At 35.5% G+C, this 15,984-nt stretch overlaps 1 protein-coding gene across 1 annotated transcript in view; it reads right to left on the bottom strand.

Moving 5' to 3' along the window:
- Positions 1 to 4,072: 4,072 nt before the first annotated feature.
- The window catches only part of LOC128644003 (transcription factor 12-like), a gene marked incomplete at its 3' end in the record, with an annotated part of 29,536 nt that continues 17,624 nt past the window's right edge, over positions 4,073 to 15,984 (bottom strand). Inside the window, exons 6-8 of the mRNA XM_053696769.1 lie at positions 13,199 to 13,272; positions 10,855 to 10,926; positions 4,073 to 4,270 (exon numbers count right to left, since the gene is read on the bottom strand). Coding sequence (XP_053552744.1) covers positions 4,073 to 4,270; positions 10,855 to 10,926; positions 13,199 to 13,272 — 344 coding nt within the window. The remainder of the gene's footprint in view (positions 4,271 to 10,854; positions 10,927 to 13,198; positions 13,273 to 15,984) is intronic.

Below are 15,984 nucleotides of genomic sequence, written 5' to 3'. Positions count from 1 at the left end.
CTGTACAACGGCAAAGAGAATGACTGGGGTAGGCGGAGCCTAGGAGGGATCATGTGACCAGCTTTGCTGGGCTCTTTGCCATTTCCTGTTGGGGAAGAGAATATCCCACAAGTAAGGATGACGCCGTGGACCGGACACACCTATGTTGGAGAAAAAAATGACTGAACATAACTCAATACTTGTAGCATGAAAAACGTTCCCCACACTAAAGCTTCTCAAGCACTCCTCAGCCATTCTGTGGGAACTCCTCTGGATCTTAGTAACCACTGCTAAGATCATCAGTCTCCAGGCAGAAATCTTCATCCATCTGCTGCCTGAGAAAAAATAGCACTCACCGGTACCATTTAAAATAAAAAAAGTCTTGCTTGAAGAAAATAAAAACTAACATTTTATCACCTCTTTCACTTTACCCTTCCTATTACTTAGAGTAGGCAGAGAATGACTGGGGGTGGAGTCAAGGGATGGAGTCAAGGGAGGAGCTATATAGACAGCTCTGCTGTGGTGCTCTTTGCCACTTCCTGTTAGCAGGAGGATAATATCCCACAAGTAAAGGATGAATCCGTGGACTCGTCGTATCTTATAGAAGAAATATTAATTAAAACAGTTTGTATTTTGTACCTGTACCATGTTAAATTATAAATAGGGTTTTCATGTAAACCAACATGAAGCAGAATCCTCAAATTATTTCAAATATAAAATTATTGGTCTTTAAAGGGGCAGTGTACGGTAACATTTTCTCCACTTTCATGTGTTCCAATTATCCATTTTACCTTTTGGGGTATATTAAATTGATTACAAATAGCTCCTTTACCTTTGTTTTGTCATTTGAAATATCCTCTTTTGCCTATTGCATCCCCACCTATACTGCAGAAGAATTTATACTCCTGGTGTAATTTGTATTATAATGATCATTTTCAATTAGACAGTACACTGTTCCTTTAAGATTCAATGTCAAAGAAATGGTTATTCAACAGGTATTTTTTTACTCTCTCTACTTTTTTTTAATCTTACACATTACTGAATCAAAAAGACGCAGCTGCATTCCTGCAATTACAAAAAATGATGTATGCCTTAGGAGACTGACACTTTTTTTTGGTACATTAATCTGGACTTCAACAAGAAAACATTATACGTCCAATTTAAACTAAATCTGATGCCTCAGAGGGGATGTTACACATTTTGATAAACACTCCTATTTACTGTGTCTGAACTACATATGTATTTATACAATTTAACTCAAGAACTATAAAGAAAAATGAACAAGAAGGAGTAAATTTACAGAATGTGAACAACGTAGTCATTATGCAATGATTACATATCCATACAGTCTTCCATTTTCTATGCCCTCATAGATTGTAATAAATCTAGCCAGATGCCTGCTTAGTTTTATAATCTGAAAACAAGTGACTACTTTTTGTCAACGTAATTTATAGGTTTTTTTTACTACATTTCAATAGTGTTTTATAAAATTGACAATGAAAAAGTGTAATGTTAACCATGAATACTGAAAAACAAATAATACTGGAAGTCGATAGCAGAAGTTTCTCATTCTTATCAATACAGACTACATTGTACCCTGAATTTTTTCTTCTTCCTGGTGTTATCTTGTTAAACATAAAAAGAAAACTACCCATCTAGCTACATTCAAATCCTAATTACCTTTTTACACTGGGTAGTGAAATACTCCAAAATGCTAAGTAAAAGTTTAAAATCATTTAATAACGTTTGTATAAATCCAAAAACACAGTTAAACTCCTACAGTGTGTGCATTGCTTCCGTGTTAAAGTATGAAGAAAACATGATATGTTTGTTTTTATCATCCATTTTTAGCCTTTTAATGTTGTCACTATGCCCTTTGTAATTGTATCTGAAAGCTATTAACATGTGGAAAAAAACAAACCTGTTAAATGGTCTTGTCTCTCCATAGCAGGAGAATAATTTATTAAAGAACCCACAAACCTCCTCCTATTATTTGTCAGCGTTATACTGAAAAGGCCAGATAAAGTTAAGAAATAAAGAACACTTTATAACACAAACTAGTGGACATGGCCAAAAACGGCAGATTTTAATGCAGGGAAAAGTAATGTGACTCTTACTGCAAAACTGTTGTCTATACTTAAAATAATACAACCCCCCCCCTCATTCTTAGAAGCCTCACACACACCATGCAACAGAGAAAATGCTTTTTACACTACTTGCAAGCAGCATATGAGTTGCATCTCAACATTAAAGGGACTTGTAAATGTTTATTGTTATTCCTCAGTTTTGCATAACCAACACTGTTATATTAATATACTTTTTACCTCTGTGATTACTTTGTATCTAGGCCTCTGCCGACTGCCCCCTTATCTCAGTTCTTTTGATAGACTTGCATTTTAGCCAATCAGTGTTGGCTCATAAATAACTCCACAGGAGTGCACACAATGTTATCTATAGGCACACATTAACTAGCGCTATCTAGCTGTGAATAACTGTCAAAATGCACTGAGATAAGAGGTAGCCTTCAAGGGCTTAGAAATTAGCATACAAGCCTACTAAGCTATCTAAGCCTATTTAGCTTTTAACAAAGAATACCAAGAGAATAGAGCAAATTTGATGATAAAAGTAAATTGGAAAGTTGTTTAAAACTGAATGCTCTATCTGAAACATGAAAGTTTAATTTTGACTAGACTGTCCCTTTAAGGCAAGAAAACAAACTAGCTCTTAAAACTGATTTATCCAGATAAGGAAGCTCACAGAAAAGAGCAGACTATACAGAAAATCTTCTAAAAGCAAGAATTGCTAAAAGAAACTTAAAGAGACATGAAACCCAAAAATTTTCTTTCATGATTCAGATAGAGAATACAATTTCAAACAACTTTCCAATTTACTTATATTATTTAATTTGCTTCTTTCTCTTGTTATCCTTTGCTGAAATGTGTATCTAGGAAAGTTCATGTGCAGCAGAGAACCTAGGTTCTAGCTGTTGATTAGTGGCTGCATATATAAACTGATTGTCATTGGCTCACCCATGTGTTCAGTTAGAAACCAGTAGTGCACGGCTGCTCCTTCAACAAATGATACCAAGAGAACAAAACAGATTAGATAATAGAAGTAAATTAGAAAATTGTTTAAAATTGTATTCCCTATCTGAATCATGAAATAATTTTTTTTGGGTTTCATGTCCCTTTAACCTTACTTTTTTTGTGTGAAAGATTCCCATGCCTTTAATGAAGATGGAATGCATTATTTTACCCTGCTTTGGGATTAATCTGAAAAATGTTTCCTTTCCAATGTTGCTTCCACTGCAGCTGTGTTCAGACCCTATTCATTATTTTTAAGGGGGGGGGAGGTAAGATTTTAGGTCTGCACAGACTAACATTCACATTCATACAGCATTCTGCCAGCATCTGCTATTGAAGTCTACTTCCAATTTACAATAAACAGCTTTTCCAGACCAGAACGCCTGAAATTCAGTCCCTCTTGACTGCCTTTCCTATTCAATCGCTCTGCACAGTATTTCAAGGAGAAAAAAAATGTTCTGCCAATTATTACACATCTGGAAAAAATGCGTGTATAAGCTAAAATATACTCCACACAAAGTCTCTGCTTTTGGGCACGGGTATATCAGGATTGTAGGGATCATTGCAAGCGTCCGATTTTTATGTTGTTTTTTTCTCTCAAACCACTGTACCTGCAAATGCAGTTGTGTAATGTAAAGGATGGGGGGTATTTCGCAGTGCAAACCTGATTACTTATAAACATACTATCACTTACAAGTTCATTTGTTGAGCTTTAAAATCAAACCATTCCTAACCTTCCCACATTCCACCCAAATTCTGAACTATTCTCAGTTCTCTCTAGTGGCGAGTTTAGTAAAGGAAAACCTCTCTCAGTTTTGAAATGTTTCTTGTTTATATCATATTTATATATTTGAGTCTTGTCAACTTGGCTGCAATATGAATGTAAGTACCGGTGAATTATGGTTGTATTTTTCATTTTGAAAATGTTGAATCCATAACATTTGTTATTCACGCATGGTTATATATTAGTATAGTGGTAATTAAACATAATAATAATATGCTAATCTTACCATTGAGGTCTGCCGACTGTTCACTACTAATCCAGATGTTCCATAGTTTGCAGTCAGACTTCCAAGGGACCCATTATGGGCAGCACCCAGTAAACTGTGAATATCAGCAGCCATGCTTGTTGAAGGTCCCACTGCATGATTCCGTAGTACATGGATAGCATCGTCAAGTCTATCCAAGCGATCTTCCATTCGAGATTGCTGCGATAAAGCCAAAATGTAACTCAGGATTAATTTAAACTGTTATAATGACTTCAACAATATTACATTTGCAGATGTGCCATAAGAACTCTTTCCCTACAGGAAAATCCATAAAAACAATTAGTACTGGAATAAATGTTAAACTATGTTATCATTTAAAGGGATATAGACAGATGGATTGCAACAATATAGTGAAAGGCTTAATGGTACAATGTCTCCTCTTTATATGTCCATTTTTTAAATTCATATTGACAGGTTACTTCCAAACCTCACATGTTTAAAAAAGTACCCTCAGAACACAGTTGATTAATTTAGTGAAAGAGGAGCTAAAACATGAACAACATACAGAAATTCATGAGCCTTTTCTGTTAGAGAGTACAGCAGCTGTGAGACTGAGCTGACAAGTGCAGACATGATTAACTTGCAGTATGAGAGCTTAGCACTCAGATCACATGACCCAGCATCCATTTTACTGTTATTGTTAGCCTTATAAAGCTGAACAGAGGATTATTAGAATGCTACGGTTCATTGTTTCACTATATTGCTGTTCTAATACATTTGCCAGTGGCCCTTTAACTAAACCAAGATGAATGGAAATTACTAGTAAACTGATGCATCTGATAGAAAGTTAGAAAGTAATACAATACCCCTAAAAAACACACTGTCTTGTATTCTCAGGCATGCACTATTACATTTTTATTAGGTTGAATAGAGGTTAATAAAATATACGATTACATTTGTTATATATATATATATATATATATATATATATATATATATATATATATATATATATATATATATGTGTGTGTGTGTCAAATTTTAATTTGATAGCTTCTGTAACTATACATTTATGCTATTAAAAAATATGGCAGCAGTAGACTTGTGTGCACAAGAATTTTAATAAAAAGAGGACAAGGTGTGTATGTATGTATGTATATATATATAATATATATATATAAAGCCAAGATGAGCACTCTCACTTCAAAACTTCTGCAACCAGGGTGCTAGTGGATAATAGATATATGTGGCAAGAAACTTGCACTCACTGGACTTTTTCATAGTATCAAAATTTAATGTGACGTTTCGGAGATGGAGGTATCCCCTTCCTCAGACAAAAGTGAAATGACAATACAAGCAGTTTAAAAAGACAACCAAAATAGTGAACCCTCCCCCCAATTAGGATAAAAACCGCCAAAAATGGTAGTCATAGCTACCACACAATCAAATGACATGTGTTGTTAAACAAAACAATTATTGCTGAAAAATTAAAAATTGATTGATCAAGTGATTAAGTATTATAGTGTAAAGCACTGAGTCATGTGAAACAGTAACCATAATTAAAAAGTGTAATAAAGAAGTATATTAAAGAATATATACCTATATCTGGCAACTATGGAATATAGAATTCTAAATACTATGTGTTATGAACATATACTTGCGCATATCTCATTAAAAACTGTATATGGGAACCTGCGTCATAGAAAGAAACACAAGCTAGCACACACTAACAAACTCAGTCTCAAAGTTCTAAAGCAAAGAGGGATGCATACACAACACAGTGCCATGGAAGATGAGGGAACAAGACATTGCTAATAAGTAATTGTGCATCTATAACTATGCATAGAAAAAAGGTTTAACTGACACGCTCAGAAAGAAAATCCGCCAGGACCGGTCATGGCGAAAACCGGAAGTGGAGGGGGTGAGTAGTGACGTCATGTCACCAAGGCAACGACTAGAGCGTTGCGCACTGAGGGCGCATAGTCAGACTGTGGAGCGCAGTAGCCACTATCAGGCTATAGAGCGCAATATCCACTGCGAGTACAGAGAGAGGTGACCTAAGTATATGCAGGGAGAGTACAAATCACACCGCCACACAGGATAAGTTTTAGTCTGTTAGGTAAAACTCATAACCAAACGGTAACAAGAGGTCCTGGGTCTCAAGCCAATATACCAATGGGAAAATGTGGATCAGACACTAAACACCCCTAACATGTGCAAAACCAACATTACACCTAAGGCAGGGAAGTAAAATTAAAGTAATATAATAGGTAGAAACTAATATAACTAGATAGCAAAATAAGGAACTAGTGAATAAAAAGAAGTCACAAAAGATTCAAATCAAAGTGGGTAACACACGGCTCATATCATGTACCTTATCAACAAATAAAAAATTATCACAAATATAAAAGTGAGCAATAATAGACACCTGTCATCACAGGTGGTAAGCCGAGAACTTTAAATATTCCTAAAGCCCAACTTCTTAGGGTAGTAAGAAATAACAGTGAACCTGCATTGATGTCAACCCAACTCACAGCGATGGCGGAGAAATTCAAACGGAGAGGTTATAATCCTCAACTAATCAAGAAGAATATGCAAGAAGTCACGAATGTGGAACCTGGGAAACAAATGACACCTCGAAGCGACACCAAAAGACTCACCTTCACTACCACATACAGTCAGTCTATGAGGGAGTTAGGCAATAGCCTTAACCAATATTGGCATAACATCAAGAGCGATCCTTCCCTCCCATTTGAAGAGTGGGAACATCCCAGAGTGGGATACAAGCGTAATAGGAACCTGAAAGATGCTCTGATTACTGATCCAGCCCATTGCTACACTCCATCCAACTGGCTACAAATGACGAAGAAGAACGGCTGCTATAGGTGCACTGGCTGCACAACCTGCAGCTCTATGTTGACGGGTTCAACATTTGCCCACCCCCACACGAACAAGAGATTTAAGATCAGGCACTTTGTCACGTGTACGACAACACATGTGGTTTATCTTTTGAACTGTTGCTGTGGGCGCTTTTATGTCGGAAAAACGACAGATGACGCCAGGACAAGGTTTACCAATCACAGGTCAGCCATCAGGATAGCATTGAAGAATCATAAAAGTGATCAACCGGTGGCCAGGCACTTTGTTGAAGCTGGCCATACAGTGAATGACTTAAGTTTCATTCTGATTGATCATATTCCCCCATTGAGACGAGGAGGTGATCGCAACACGATTTTATTACAAACAGAAGCAAGATGGATCCATCGCCTGAAGACAACGCAACCCAATGGACTTAATACAGTGGTAGATTGGCACTGCTTCTTGTAGTGACCAGAAGAAAAGTCTATGGACATAATCCTTGAGAGTTATACTCCAGCGAAATATTCACCAGCTTTTTCATTTGTGGGGGTCCTGATCCATTTTCTCCACTCGTGAGAGTCCCGATCCATTTAATTTTCAATCTGACATATGTGTCTGCGTCCTTTGATCTGGTGGATGGGTGCTTGCTATTTCTATCCTCTGTATGTGTGGATAGGATTCCTTTGTATTCTTTTGTATGTACTTACCTGTGTCACCTTTGTTTCTTTTGTGGCTTTGAGGCTCACAGTTGTTCAAAGCTCAGTTTTGATGTATGCCACCACAGCGTCTAGTTTAGATTTGGGGTCTGTTCTGCCTGATGTCCTGGTTTTCTAGTATGTTTGTTCATTCTTCAATAGCCAATACCTGTATAGTTTTGAAGTGTATATTTAAAGTTCTCGGCTTACCACCTGTGATGACAGGTGTCTATTATTGCTCACTTTTTATTTGTGACAATTTTTTATTTGTTGATAAGGTACATGATATGAGCCGTGTATTACCCACTTTGATTTGAATCTTTTGTGACTTCTTTTTATTCACTAGTTCCTTATTTTGCTATCTAGTTATATTAGTTTCTACCTATTATATTACTTTAATTTTACTTCCCTGCCTTAGGTGTAATGTTGGTATTGCACATGTTAGGGTGTTTAGTGTCTGATCCACATTTTCCCATTGGTATATTGGCTTGAGACCCAGGACCTCTTGTTACCGTTTGGTTATGAGTTTTACCTAACAGACTAAAACTTATCCTTTGTGGCGGTGTGATTTGTACTCTCCTGCATATACTTAGGTCACCTCTCTGTACTCGCAGTGGATATTGCGCTCTATAGCCTGATATTGGCTACTGCGCTCCACAGTCTGACTATGCGCCCTCAGTGTGCAACGCTCTAGTCGTTGCCTTGGTGACATGACGTCACTACTCGCCCCCTCCACTTCCGGTTTTCGCCATGACCGGTCCTGGCGGATTTTCTTTCTGAGCGTGTGAGTTAAACCTTTTTTCTATGCATAGTTATAGATGCACAATTACTTATTAGCAATGTCTTGTTCCCTCATCTTCCATGGCACTGTGTTGTGTATGCATCCCTCTTTGCTTTAGAACTTTGAGACTGTGAGTTTTTTAGTGTGTGCTAGTTAGTGTTTCTTTCGATGACGCAGGTTCCCATATACAGTTTTTAATGAGAAATGCGCGAGTGTGTTCATAACACATAGTATTTAGAATTCTATATTCCATAGTTGCCAGATATAGGTATATATTCTTTAATATACTTCTTTATTACACTTTTTAATTATGGTTACTGTTTCACATGACTTAATGCTTTACACTATAATACTTAATCACTTGATCAATCAATTTTGAATTTTTCAGCAATAATTGTTTCGTTTAACAACACGTCATTTGATTGTGTGGTAGCTATGACTACCATTTTTGGCGTTTTTGTCCTAATTGGGGGGAGGGGTCACTATTTTGGTTGTCTTTTTAAACTGCTTGTATTGTCATTTCACTTTTGTCTGAGGAAGGGGATACTCCATCTCTGAAACGTCACATTAAATTTTGATACTTTGAAAAAGTCCAGTGAGTGCAAGTTTCTTGCTATATATATATATATATATATATATATATATATATATATATATATATATATATATATATAGGAACCGAAAAAGATGCACTCTCAGGTCTTTTAGTAGAATAAAATTTACTTTATTTGTGGAACGTTTTCGAGGAACAAGTCCCCTTCGTCAATGCTGACGAAGGGGACTTGTTCCTTGAAAACGTTCCGCAAATAAAGTAAATCTTTATTCTACTAAAAGACCTGAGAGTGCATCTTTTTCGGTTCCTGTATTTTGCTCAAGTTTGCACCCAGGCGGATGTCCTTGAGAGGGAAGAAGTTGGTGTTTGGATATATATATATATATATATATATATATATATATATAAATAAATCAAATCCACTCTCTAGATCCACCCACCAAATAACAGCTACCTGGGTGCAATAATGTCCTTAAATATTTTTACAGAAGAATGCACTAACAGGCTTTTCTCAAAGTCAAACAGCAAAGGTTTATTGAACGTTTTCGGGGAGATTACATCCCCTTCATCAGAATGTGGTATTCTGATGAAGGGGATGTTATCTCCCCGAAAACGTTCAATAAACCTTTGCTGTTTGACTTTGAGAAAAGTATGTGAGTGCGTTCTTCTGTGAATATATATACTGTGTATATATATATATATATATATATATATATATATATATATACACACCACACACACACACACACTCTATATATATATACATACATATATATATGTATATATACACATATATACACACACAGGTGGCCCTCGATTTACGCCCGTTCAATATGCGCCGTTTCAGAATAACAACCCTTTTTTCAGTTATGTGACTGCTATTGAAAAGCATTGAGAAGCATTGCATTGATTAAAATAGCCAGTAGGTGGAGCTGTCCGCTTGTGTTGCAGCAAAGAGATGCAAAGCCAAGCACACAAACAGGCTGGAATTAATTAGTCTAGCTAGACATGAGCTATCGAGCAGCTTTCATAGGAACAAGATCTTCCTGTCTATAAATCAGTCCAGATTGGAATGCATAGAAAGAACTGTTTGCAAAATGCAAATGCTAGAGTCTGTGTTGTGTGATTATTTCATAAGGTTTATAATGCAGTTTAGCAAATGTTTTTGTTCATTTAACTTAGTTTAATTATATATTCTGTGTTGTGTGATTATTTGATACTGTTTATAATGCTGTTTAGCATTTAAAGTCTTCATTTCAAAGCTTTAAAAATAATGTATTAAGTGTTACTTATGACAATTTTGAGAGGGGTTTGGAACCTAATTCCCTCACTTCCCATTGACTTAGATTATAAACTGGGTTTCAATTTACAACGGTTTCGATTTACAACCATTCCTTCTGGAACCTAACCCCGGTGTAAACTGAGGGCTACCTATATATATTATATATATATATATACACACACACACACATATATATATTTATTAATTAATAGGGCTGTGCATTTGGGTCGTTTGTTAGGATCCAAATGCAGAAGTAAGCAGCCGGGCATGCCCTTCGCAAATCCAGATCAGAGTGTGGATCTTTTACAGGAATCAATCCGGCTACGAAAATATCCGAAGGGCACGAGCAGCTGCTTACTTCTGCATTCGGATCCTTACTACCTGAATGCACATCCCTAATAATTAATGCTAATGTGGCCTTTTTTGTCAAGCATTACACAATGTAATTTGAATAAAAAGACACTGTTACAAACTTTAATTTCCCCACTCAGGGATTAATGCCACAAACTTTTTCTTGCCCTTTCTATTACTCTGCAACAAGATAGCCAAAATGTAGACAATATTTTCAATCTTATGAGAAATGAAAGTAGGAAAAAGATACACATACAGCACCATCTAAAGAAATACTACTACCTCACAGACATCCTTTAAGAAGGACATAGCATCTTGCAAATGCTCGTGAAGTTGCTGTTCAACCCGATTTTTCTGGCAAAGTCAAGATAGAACAAGAAGCAAAGCAAAGGTTAAGACTGATTAAAAAGGAGACGAGGAAACAGCTGACATGTATGTCAGCAAGAAATGTTAGTCAAGTTAATGCAGAAGTTTGTAGAGACAAGATTTCAACGCTAGAGAAGACAAACTCCATATACAAATGCAGAAGGGCTGGGCATAAATTCACTTCTATCAAAGGACTCATCATTAAAGGGACAGTCAAGTCCAAAAAAAAAAACTTTCATGATTCAAATAGGGCATGTAATTTTAAACAACTTTCCAATTTACTTTTATCACCAATTTTGCTTTGTTCTCTTGGTATTCTTAGTTGAAAGCTAAGACTAGGAGGTTCATATGCTCATTTATTAGACCTTGAAAGCTGCCTCTAATCTAAATGCATTTTGACCGTTTTTTACCACTAGAGGGCATTAGTTCATGTGTTTCATATAGATAACATTGAGCTCATGCACATTAATTTACCGAGGAGTGAGAAATGATTGGCTAAAATGCAAGTCTGTCAAAAGAACTGAAATAAGGGGGCAGTCTGCAAAGGCTTAGATACAAGGTAATTACAGAGGTAAAAGGTGTATAATTATAAGTGTGTTGGTTATGCAAAACTGGGGAATGGGTAATTAAGGGATTAACTATATTTTAAAACAACAAAAATGCTGGTGTTGACTGTCCCTTTAATAATGATTTTTTCACAAGAAACACCAACAAGCCTGGCCAAGATTTCAGGTGTAAATTTAAGGCAAAAACAAAAACTATTAAACATTTAAATACACAGTTAAATTATCCCGGCATTAATGATTTCATATTAAAAACATATATGATTGAAAATATTTATATGACCTAGATATTTCAAAAATTGTGTTTTTTTATACTACACAAACTGTATAACACAGCACACTCATACAGTAGGATTTGCATAATCCACAAATGCACCATAAAAGGGCAATGCAACAGCACTTACTTGGAATTTCCATTTATCAGTATTTTTTTTTGTTGAGAAATTTCAAAGATTGCTTCTATTTCCCTGCACTGTATCATGTGACAACCATCAGCCAATTTTAGACTCATATGTATACACTGCAAACTCTTGCACATGCTCAGTAGGAGCTGGTGGCTCAGAAAGTGTGTATATATAAAGTGTGAGAACAAATTAATAATGGAAGTAAACTGAAAAGATGCTTACAATTGCATGCTCTATCTAAACCATGAACGTTTAAAGGGACTGTAAAGTCAAAATTAAACTTTCATGATTCAGACAGAAAATGCATTTTTAAACAACTTTCAAATGTACTTCAATGATCAAATTTGCTTTGTTCTCTTGGCATCCTTTGTTTGATAGATAATCTAGGTACACTGATAGGAGCTCAAGAGTGTGCATGTGTCTATAGCAGTGTTTGCAACTATGTACATTATAACAATGCTATAAACAATGTTACAAACACTGTTGCCAGGTGGCTAAAGACACGTGCATGCTCCTGAACTCTATCCTATTTAAGAAAGGATACCAAGAGAACTAACTCAATTTGATAATAGAAGTAAATTGGAAAGTTATTTATGACATTTTAATCTATCAAATCCATTTAAGTTTAATTTTGACTTTACTGTCCCTTTAATTTTGCCTTCAGTGCCCCTTTAAATGCTTGTGGTGTATAAAGATCAGAAGGGCTCTATTGCTGATCGCACAATTTTTAAAATTCTTTTTAAATCAGTGAACTATGAAAACTAAAACATGTAAAGGAAATACAAGACTAAATAAACTGCTGGCCATGCAATGGATGAACAATTACAAGAAATATGTACAATGTCTATGAAAGCTTAAGATGCTTCAAGATTTGTGGTCAGCTTTAAGTTGGAAAACTTATAAAACATGATAAGTCCTTTATACCTAGGGTTTGTGTTTAGAGACATATTATAATTGCAAACCACATAATTGATGCCCCTTTAGTAACAATCTGATAAAAATATGAACTGGTGATAAAAATTAGCTATGGGTTTATGGAAGGATACTGGACTCCCATAACTGCAATTTAACAGCAGCTGTCTTTCAAGCAGAGGTCTGACGCCCAACGAACAGATGGTGAGACACACCCTGTATGTTTTATATTGTTCAGTCAAACCAGACCATTTGCTTGCAAAGAATTTTCGGTAACATCATACGGTTGATTTCTTCGATGGACAGACAGTAATAAAAAAATAAAAATAGGATTTTTTAAAGCTTTGTTTTGTAAATGAAAACATTTTTAATTTCTCTTACCAGGGAGTGAAGAGAGTTTTCATAGCTTGGAGATGAAGGTGTTTGCCCTCCTTGTCTAGACCACTGGTTAGCACCTGTAAAAAATAAATAAATACTAACTTTTAATGAAATGCCAAAATTGCAAATGGAACCCGAGTTATTAACATTAAAGGGACATTTAAAGTACATAAAAGTAAGTTATTTTAAAATGTATTATACTCTTTTTTTGTGTGTTTGTTTTATTCCTCTGCTGCTTACTAAAATAATCTATTGTTTTAATTACCTGAGCCTGCATGCCAGTGCTCTTTAATAGGGCTGTTGGGAGTAAGCATTTGTCAGCCTAAGCCAGTGAGCGATTAACCCTTTATGATTAGATGTACACAAATATACACTTCTTGTCTATTTCTAAATCAATTCAAACCACTTCAATATAACTTTTTTATGCCTAGTAGATTTTTGTTTGGTTAAGTCAGTTTAAATGACAAGTAGACATGGTCAGTTTGGTAGAATTCAGATGAGAGCTATAACGGCCCACGTGATAATATCAAGGATTGAGAATCTGTGTTCACGGATAACAGCAGTAGGATCATACTTGTTAGTAAGGTACCATCTAAAATGAATTAATGTATACAAACATGTTATAAACTTTAACTTAAAAAGAAATCATATTTATGGAAAACAATATACTATTTTATTTTAATTAAAGTGAATGCTATTCCATTATACAGACTTAGCAATAAATTACCAGTTTTTATAATAGAGATGAAGTTCATTAACACACTGACAATGGTGATTTGTATTCCTTTAGGGCCAAGCAAATAACTCATTTTGCATTATTAGCACCATATGGGTCTCAGCATAATCACAACCAGAAAGAAGACATCCCCAAAATAGGTGCTCAGATGTATTTGTAATATGGTTACGGCACTAACTTGCTAATATACTCATTTAGTGTATCCCCTTTTATGAAGCTTTCAAATTGTCTGTGCACAGAACAAATCATAGTGTAACATGACAGTCAAAATAAAAGGAAATCAGACTTCTTTTAAATGGTGTTGCAAAAAGTTACGTAACCGAGTAATATCTCCTCTCAGCAAAGGAAAATAAATCAATGATTTATGTGCACGGTAACCACTTTCCATATAACCTCACCAACTGAATAATGCAGCAACAACATTAATAAATTATGGATACACCACAGAAAACCAGAAATGTACATCAAAGAAAAAGCCTATGGGTAACACAAACGTGTCTGGGAAAGGAAGAATTAATTTATTACAGATTCCTTGTTGAGTAACTCACAAAGTAATATAATTTACAGTTTCTAGCAAACCAAGGACAAAACATCCTCAATGCCCCCTGTAAACAAAATCTGAAAAAGCAAAAGCAGCGTCCAAATTTTCCAAACATGTCAAGAGTTATAGCTGCTCACATGTTTACGGAAATAAATCCATAAAAATATAAAAGCCCTTTGAAGTACATGACTTCAGTAAATCCTCTTATTAAAGGTGCACGGACAGCCCATAAAAAACAAAATGGTGTCCAGACTTTAAGTACTCAAAGCAAGACACATGACCCGAGTACAGTTAAATTCATCACACAGATTAAGCCTCTGATTAGCCCTAGCAGGGAAATCATTGACATCTGACAAGTTAGAGTTACCTAAAGTTTACATTAAACACTTCTTGTTTTTGGGGGGAAATTGTGTTTTGTCCCATGCTCCCTAAACAGGCCAAAAAGCAAAATTGCATAAAACCAGCCATTTTATTTGCAGGTTACTGAATGTACTTTTTGGGCTCTCTATGGAATGTGGGGCAAGCATAATTTTACACATAAACAAGAGGTGTTCTAAGGACTGAAGTAGAGGAAATGTGGATTTAAAATACTACAACTTAGACTTACACAACTGTAGTTAAAACCATAAGAAATTATTATTGCCAATAATCTTCTTTTCAATCCATGAAGACTTTTACATTAATCAGACTGAGTTATTTTATCCAAAATAAATAAATAAATAAAATAAAAATCTCTCCTCATTAATTTTGGTGACGGGGAAAACATTTTTGCTGGAGACAAAATAGATTACAGTTCCAGATCATGAAGTTCTAGTAAACGTGGTATCTGGAAATAATGCAAAGGGGTAGCAACAAAGGATATCTGTTTGACAGAACGATAGGGTATGGAGTGGGAGACTTTTGGAAAAAAAATGAATATTTTGTTGATCTAGATTAGCTTGTGATAAGTTAGTTTTAGAGCACTTGTAGCAGCAGCTGTTGCTGGCTGTCACTCACAGATCATTCCAGCTAAAAGGCCAACTTTATGATTTAGTGGCAATTCCCTATCAATAAATCACTCAGCATGCTGTATACACACAGACTTAATTAAATGTTTAGCAAACCACATTGCAAGGTGCATTTACGTGCGCTACTGCGTTACTCTGCATGTAAAACGCTAACCATTCCTATTTCAGGTCTAGAAAATACAAAGCAAATGTTGACCCTAATTAAATAAACAGCTGTAGCTTTGATAATGCATTTTAGCAAATATTAAATAGATGGCACAAAAAAATAAGGACCATTAAAACACAGTAGATTAGCATAATCAATAAATGCATACTAAATAGGCAATGAAAAATACTTGGTTTGAATGTCACATGATTAGTAGATTTATTTTCCTTCCCACTGCATTATGCAACAGGCAATCAGAAAATGCATATACGTATTTTCTGTGACTCTTGCACATGCTCAGTAGCAGCTGGTGTCTCAAAGTGTGCATATAAAAAGAATATGCATATTTACATAATGTAT

Source organism: Bombina bombina, unplaced genomic scaffold, assembly GCF_027579735.1.
Source record: "Bombina bombina isolate aBomBom1 unplaced genomic scaffold, aBomBom1.pri scaffold_1829, whole genome shotgun sequence".
Lineage (NCBI taxonomy): Eukaryota > Metazoa > Chordata > Amphibia > Anura > Bombinatoridae > Bombina > Bombina bombina.
The sequence above is the reverse complement of the archived record's forward strand: the minus strand, read 5'-3'. Positions and strand labels throughout refer to the sequence as shown.